General features: G+C 26.7%; 1 protein-coding gene across 1 annotated transcript; it reads left to right on the top strand.

Moving 5' to 3' along the window:
• The first annotated feature begins 7,298 nt into the window (after positions 1–7,298).
• LOC119669081 (18 kDa learning-associated protein of slug-like) lies at positions 7,299–8,036 on the top strand. The gene is made up of 2 exons (XM_038078845.1): positions 7,299–7,578; positions 7,643–8,036. The coding sequence occupies exons 1-2, from the start codon at positions 7,393–7,395 to the stop codon at positions 7,895–7,897; spliced, it is 441 nt and encodes a 146-aa protein (XP_037934773.1). The 5' UTR covers positions 7,299–7,392; the 3' UTR covers positions 7,898–8,036.
• Positions 8,037–8,495: the final 459 nt, after the last annotated feature.

Below are 8,495 nucleotides of genomic sequence, written 5' to 3'. Positions count from 1 at the left end.
CTATATTTATCAAAAATAATTATAATCCAATATGCCTTTTTATTTTTCCACACTCGATAATCTGTTATTTTGATTTAAAAATCAGAGATCGTAACAGTTTATCATCAAAAAAAAAAAAAAAAAATCACCGTTAAATTTACTTTATATATTATATTCATCAAAACTAATTATTAACATATACTCTGCTTTTTATTTTAAAACGCACAAATAACTGTTATTTTTGACTTATAAATATAATAACCAAGAATAACTTTTATTTTTTAAAACAAAATATAACTCTCTGATATTTTAAAAAAAAAGAAAATATAAAATACGTTCTTCATACAAAGTAGTTGTTTTTGTAATTTCATACGAAATATGTTAAAGGGTTTCGATCCTAATACGGGGTTTTAAAAACTCCCCGCTTTTTTTAAGCACCATTAGAGTTTTTGGAATAAAATAGATATATATCTACTACAACTAAATAAAAAAGCCCTACCGATATGCCAAAAATTTTCTCAACACATAATTGTTATTACAAAAATACTAGTACAAAAAAAACAGGAAATCTCTATTAACTTCTAATGATACCCACAACATCTCCAACATATCCAAACGAAATGAGAATTTTAAGTTCAGTAAAATATATAGATTACGAAGTTTACTAATGAATGATTTATATCTACTAAAATAATATTCAATACCCAATAAATATTTAACTTTAAATAACACACATAAATACTAAGGAAATACAATATAACAGTTCCGAAGTACCCCATACTCATAGCATTTTAGTACAGATAATTTACCTTAAGATTTTTCCTTTAAATTTTAGAAAAACAAGTACTACTTGCATTTTTTTTTTGTTGTGGTTATATTATTACATATATACATTTCTAAATTTTAAGGTTTTAGTATACAGACTTTTACATTACATTGAATTCTTTGGTTAATTTGATGACATTGAAAAAATGTTCGTACTCGGCAATTAGATACACATTACGGTTGTGTGAGTTGCTGTTTAAATACCGTAGAACCTTGCATTCTTTTGAAACATTAAAAAAGGATATGTTTTCATGATATATACACATTAAGTATAGGTACATATATTAGTATGCACACACAAAGCAATCATACGGGTTTGCTCGTACATATGACAGTAAAGGTAACAATAAACCCGTCAAATTATACATTTATATGGAAAGGATTTGCTAAGGGTTGTTTTAAAAATGGTAGGTGGTGTTGGATGTGATAAGCAAGTTTGAAAAATATACCCGATATTCAGAAATTTTATATAAATTATAAAAAAAATTCAAGAAAATATTAGAACGTGAATTTTATTTATTTATTTCATTTTCATATTTAAATTTCACATAAAAAATTAGTAAGTAAAAGGAAATTATTTAAAGTTAAGCTATTGTGAAAAGAAATACAGTATTATAAACTATTAAAGTACATAAATCCTGAAGGTAATTAACGGTTCTAATAATTTAAGGAAGTACTATGCTAATAGATGGAAGTGAAGTATATGTCACCTACTCTTGACAGTTATTGACGTATCAAAACTTAAGACTGATATTAAAATGTAGCCAATAGTTTTTTATCTCTTTGTCTATTTACTCTTAAATATATTATACTAAAATACTTATCAACATACTTTTTAGTAAGACATGATACGGCAATAACAGAACTGCATAGCTTCAAGGGTACTTCTCTAAGGGGTGTAACAATAGCAAAATATGTTATTCACTTAATTAAATTTATTTAGTAAAAAAAAAATATATACTCTCTCTTTTTACACTTAACTCAAGCAAGCAATACGTTTAGAAATAAATATATTTAAATAATCAATAGCCCATGTATCAGCTAATGGTACTAAAATCGTACAAAATAAAAAAGTACCAGCTAACAGCACCAAATACAAAAAAAAAAACAGAAAAATAGTAATACACAATTTTTTTATGGGAATTATGTATAAATAATTTATATTTTGAAAGACACTTGAACTTAAAAATGTTAATATCAAATTTTTCAGACCATTTTATACAAAGAAAGTGTTTTCTATTTTTCAATTAATGTTTTAATAATAGCTTTTAATTATTTGGTAAAAAATTTACTGTATTGAATCTCTATATACGCCGTTGTCTAGAACTCAAAATTATTGAAATATATAGTAATGAAAAAAGTTATTTAGAGTAATAGTATTTATTAAGATCGAATATATGATTTCTTGAGAAATAAGCTATATCTGCATATAGAGTAAAAAAAAATTTATTCAAAGTAATGAAACTTTCTAAAATCCATTCTCATATCGAACTTAGCTATATAATTTGTCTATAACTGTATCAAAATATGAAGAAAAAAAGTTACTAAATCACGTAATCAATTAAAATTTATTGTCAAATCGTTCTTAGCTATATAATTTATCTAGAACCAATCTATATCAAGATATATAGTAGTAGAAAAAGTTGCTCCGAGTAATGAAATTTAACAGAATGTCTTTTTTTATTGCGCTTATATAATTTGTCTGGAACTAAAATATATATGGAAATATAGAGTAGTCAAAATAGTTATTCAGTTATGAAATTTATTAACACCCATTTTCAAGCTTAGCTATATAGTTTGTCTAGACTAAGCTATAGCGAAATATAAAAAATTGAAACAAATTATTTAGTGTCATGAAATCTATTAAAATCCGCTGTTAAATCGAGCTTAACTATGTAGTACGTCTAGAACTAAGCTATTTGGAAATATAGAGTAGTAGAAAAAATTACTTAGAGTCATGAAATTTACCAAAATCCATTGTTATCGGACTAAGCTATATAGCTAGTCTAGAACTAGGCTATAAAGAGATATAGAGAGGTGGGTTGCTCAAAATAATGATATTTAATAAAATCTGTTGTCAAATCACTTCGGTGAGCAATCAGATTCTGGGTTAAGAATTTCAAGAATATTAGTTGATAAAAAAAATCATGACTGGATAAAAACATATTTAATTTAGAATAGTTGTGAGTTCACTCTTTTAAATGTTTCTGTTTTTTTGGAAAGGTTTATGTAAAAATAAAAAAAACAACATAACGAAAAATAAAATGTAAACAAACAATTTTAATATTATTTTTAAAAATTTTATTTATTCTATGCACGAGGGACTGACTGACTGCTCACTTTATTCTGCCGCTAAAATCATGAAGCTGTGACCGAAGAACCACACAAACAATTCTGCCTCCAAATGCATCGTTGCACATTTTTTGTATTTATTTATAATTTTTTATATATATTTTTTTTTTTTTAATTATTTTTTAATGCGTTAATATTAATTTATGCGAAAACAAAATGCTTTAGTCTCTATTAATTTATGCATATGGACTTACCTTATTTGAATGCAAATTCTATGCTCAGGTTTTCAGCTTTTGAAATTATACGTTATAGGCTATTTCCGTTTCCTTTTTGCTAAGCAAACTGGGAGCTTTTTTATTTTTGAAATAAAAGTTTTGTTTATTGATTTTATTTATATTTTCTGTGTAACAGAAATGAATATTCTTAAGCAGCACGGTTTAGAAATGCTTTAGCAATTTTATTTTAAAAATTAATTAATTAATGCACAAATTTTACTTTAACTATTTACTATTTTAATTATGGTTGTTGCTTTTTTTTAAATATAAATCTCAATTAAGTGAAAAATTCAACTAAGCTGCAACTGTGTGCGTTTCGACTGACAAAGAGCGAATGACGTTCGCTTGAATTTTACCAGTTTGCTTCATTTTCTTGCACTGCTTTGTGTATAGCTTCATTTTCTATTTTGCTGTTTTGCGTTTTCTTCTTTCCTTTTGTTTTTGCTTTTGTTTTTTATAACTGAAACTCTTCCCCTAGTTTGATCTCTACTGTGTTTTGTTGTGTTTTGTTTTGTTTTGCTTTGTTGCATTTTGTTTTCATTCTCAGCTGTTTCTGTTTTGTTTGTATACAAAAATCATATGAAAATTCATTCTGCTTCCCCTGCTCGCAGAAGGAGAGAGCGTAATTTTTTCAAATCTCTTCTTGCTGTGCAGAAAGCAGCTGTGTGCATTCATTGATGTGGTAGTGCAGGGTGTGTAAAGTATAATCTCAGTCATTGGAATATTAAATTTATGGATTTTTTTAATAATTTTTATGAAATTAAAAATTAAGTTATTATTTATAAATAATTTGTTTTATTACTATTGCAGAAAGTAAATTTATGTGTGCACAAATGTACGTAAAAGGAAAAAGGGATTACACCGTGTACGACTTCGAGCAAATTGAGATAAAGTAAATTGAAATTTCCTAGGAATTTTTTGCACATAATTTACTTAATTTTTATCTAATTTACCCTACTTCTAAATTCTGGTAAATCCCAACATTTGCTGCCATACCAACATAATTTACTACTTCCCTCAATTTACCATCAATTTACTCAAACACACACGGCCTTAGTATCCCGGAAAAAAATTTCAATATTATATGAAAATAATATTTCCAATTATTAAGACAAATATTTAATATTTTCGTAAGTACTTTGAAAATTATATTATTAATTTTTAAACTTGAAAATATTTAATAGGAAGTTTCTACTAAAAATATTTTTTGATGTTACTTTCGTTATTTCATTAATCATTTTTATGTCAACGAACCGACTTTAATGCCTTTGAAATCGTGAATTCACAAGCCTTGCAATACATTCATTCTAGCGTTTCTTTAGCATTTCTACAACTCTCCAATAGATTTATCTTTGACCTTAAAATATACCTCAGTTTAGGTTATGATTTTTTTATAGGAACCAAATTTCTTTCCTGGAGCATTGTTTTGTTGTCTGTGAACAGATAGTAGACGCAGATAATAGCCCAATCTAGGGAATATGTTGTGTTCTGCTTTAATGTAAAAGCAATTTTTTAACAATTTTACATACATCATTTAAAATAAGTAAATATAATACCTTCAACGTATACATAACATATGTAACAGAAATTATAGTTTGCGAGCGGTCAAGTATTATTGAAAGAATCTACAATGGACCAATTTTACGCTCTTATAAAAATCAATAGCTAGAAACTCTATCTCTAATTTTTGACACCAAATTTAAAAAAAAAATTATTAAAATTTTTTTTGAATATATTTTGTTAGTTTAGTTAAATATAAAAGCTTCTATATAATGCAAATATATCTTTCTGAAATGAAAGAAATAAATAAAGTAATTAAAAATCAACAGAAGGTAATTTTTAAAATTATTTTTTATATAAATTATATTGTTAAATTATATGTGAATTCCATTAGCAGACAATGAACCCATAAGATTATTATTTTTACCTACAATATATCCATACAATATCACCAGTTTCAGTCTTTAAAATGAACTATTTCCCCACATTTTCCTGCTCATGCGCAATACATACGATAAGAATTGTTTATACATAATCGATGTTATCATCTTACTGCCTTGTGTTTTCTTTTACCCCTTCTCCGTTTATTTTTTCTCTGGGTCAAATTTTAAAATTAAATTTGATTTTATTTTGGTAGCAATATTCTTTACACTACTGAAGTTCAGGGATTGTTTTTGAAATTCTCCTTTGAGCTGCTAATGTCCTCCATTAATGAAGGTTGAATATTTTTTGAGTTTTTTTATACATTGCCCTTGCAAAATTTTGATTAAAAAATAAACTCACAAATTGTTTATCAATTTATATCAATACATAATTTATTATTCTTAAAGATCCAATATACAGATTATTCATTACAATCTATAGACACTCGAACTATGAAAACTACCATATGTACATAGGTATATTGCTCTATCTGTATGTAAATGCAACAATTGCAATACACATTCCCGAAATTTTCAAAAAATATAATTTTATTTAATAAAATTATATGTAATATATTTTATACGTTTTTTAATTACATATTAATAAATGATGTATACTGTGTGTATTGAAACTGGGGATGTTTCTATAGAAGTATGTATGTACATGTAAATATTCAATACTTTTCTTCGATATCAAATATTTTTGTCGTCGATACTTTTTTTCGATATTATCTTTCAGTATTTACTTGATACTAAATCTCGACAGAAAAGTATTAGATATCGAAAACTTTTTGTGGGACCCAAATACCGACTTACTTTTGTATAGATACCAAATACGTTATATTACTCATTACATATGTTATATTACTCACTACATATACTACATATGTATGTAGAAAACTGCTCACGAGTACAAGAAATGTATCGATACTTTCCATTTACATTTATCGTAACATAAGTACAGTATACTTCTAAATAGTAGACGTATAAGTTTGTATTACTGCGGACCAATATTTGAGCTCAAGTGGGCTTTGAGCACAAGACCGCCACTCTCACCTAACCTAACCTAGCTTATATGAGTTAGTATCCATACTTTTTAGTATTGTACTATCTTCAGTCGAAAAACGTAAGTATATAACCACATATTATACGTCTTGACAAAATTTAAGGCTTACCATTAAACGTTGAGAAACTGTTTAAAACGCATATTTAAAAAAAAATAGTTCATTATGTACACGCTATGAATTTTTATATACCAAATGAAAATATCCTTACCAAGCCATATCAATTGCCATTCATGGCAAAACAAGAATATTGCAGGACATGGCTATCCCAAACGTGATATAGAGATGAATTAATCGATGACAAAACATAATTTAGGGTAGACGTAGATAGCCGGTTCCACAATCTACAAGTCTTCTAGCATCGGTATTATTCAAGGGATAAGATAACTTTTTGTTTTACCTAATACGAAGATTAGGTCATAGTCCACCATCCAATATTTCTCACTCAACTCAATTTCTTATCTCTTAATGAGTTATAAGACTACCTTATTCGATGCCCTGTATTTGGATAAAATTTTCGTATCTATTCAATAACCTCTGCACTAGAAAAAATTATTGAACCCACGATAACAGCGTTGATTTCAAAAAAACTTTGGAAAAAATATTTACTTTATTGCTAATAAATAAAGTTTACAGTATGGTGATCCAGTGAAATAATATGTGTATTAAACCGCTCTGAAAATCGGAATTGTGTTTGTAGTAATACATTATATAGATTTGTTTTCAATAATTCATAATGGTTGTATATAGCTAAGATAAAAACTAGTATATATATTATTTTGAATAATAATAAATATTGTTATAATAACACATTATTTTATTGTATATAATATACTATTTAAAATTAAATTAAAATTAAATTTTAAAATTTGATTCTGGCAATGCTTTACATTCACTTTTGTTTGAGTTGACATTTCCATGCCATTTTGACATTCCTTTCCTTTCCACGTGTTTGTTGTTATTTTCTTAACGCAAATACTTATTGCGTTACTATTTATTATTAATATAATTAATATAAAATAAATTCTACGCAAAATGGGTCGCATGAATCGTTCACGTAAACGTCGCGATGAAATGAATAAAATAAAGAAAGCACGATATGACGCAAAGGAATTAATACGCTTGAAGAAGACACTTGGACTGATTGACGCTGATGGCAATGAAATTATGAAGGATGTTTCCGATGTGGCACAAGTAAAGACAGCCAAAGAAATTAAAATTGTACGTATAAGAGTTAAAAAAATTAAAAGCTGATACAATATATAAATTATTTTAATAATTCAAGGAAAAGAAAACTAAAGAGGAAAAAGAATTAGAACATGAAATGCAGGAGCAACGTGAGAAAGGCAAGAAAATCAAAGTCGTCAATGAAAACACAGGCAAAGAACATATCTACAACAGCAAAACACTTAGAGATCAGTTTGGCAATTACCCACCGTGGTTCAAGCGCAATAAGACAGCGAAACGTTTACGGAAGAAGGACCATGCCCGCTCAAGAGACTTCAAGCAAGCCTGGACGACAATAAACGTGCCTTTGTAAATAAATTATAGTGATTGTTTGCTTAGTTTGTAAGCTATTTTTATAATCCAAAAAATAACAACTCCGCTGCTCTTAACTCATAGATGAATATGAGGACAATATTTAAATAAAAATCTAATGAATTAATTTTAATATTAAACGTGTAATTAGTTTTTTATAAAATTATCTTGGGTGTTGCATTTTAATGCAATTAAATTTTCAATCTACATTAATTTTTATGTGTTATATGTTAAAAATTAAGGTAATTTGATAAACAGAGAGGTTTCGATCAGTAGTTGCAAGAACAAAATTTTATTATGTTAATCCAATTTTTCAACTGGCCATATAGCTATTTCAAGTATTACCAAATAAACACAATCAGTGGTCCTGGAGTTATTTCTTTATACGTAAATAATTGCTTGAGACTGCAAGTACCAACGGTTCGAAACCTCTGTTAAAAACAATAGTTTCTATTACTGTAATAGTCATTGTCATCATTACTGACGTAATAATTTGATATATTAAAACCAAATTATATTAATAATAGAAATTATTTTAAAATATGCATATTTAATAAATATACAAAGGATTACCTATGAATAATACATTGAGTTGATAT

The sequence above is a fragment of the Teleopsis dalmanni genome, chromosome 1 (genome assembly GCF_002237135.1).
Source record: "Teleopsis dalmanni isolate 2A chromosome 1, ASM223713v2, whole genome shotgun sequence".
NCBI lineage: Eukaryota > Metazoa > Arthropoda > Insecta > Diptera > Diopsidae > Teleopsis > Teleopsis dalmanni.
This window is presented reverse-complemented; position numbering and strand designations above follow the sequence as displayed.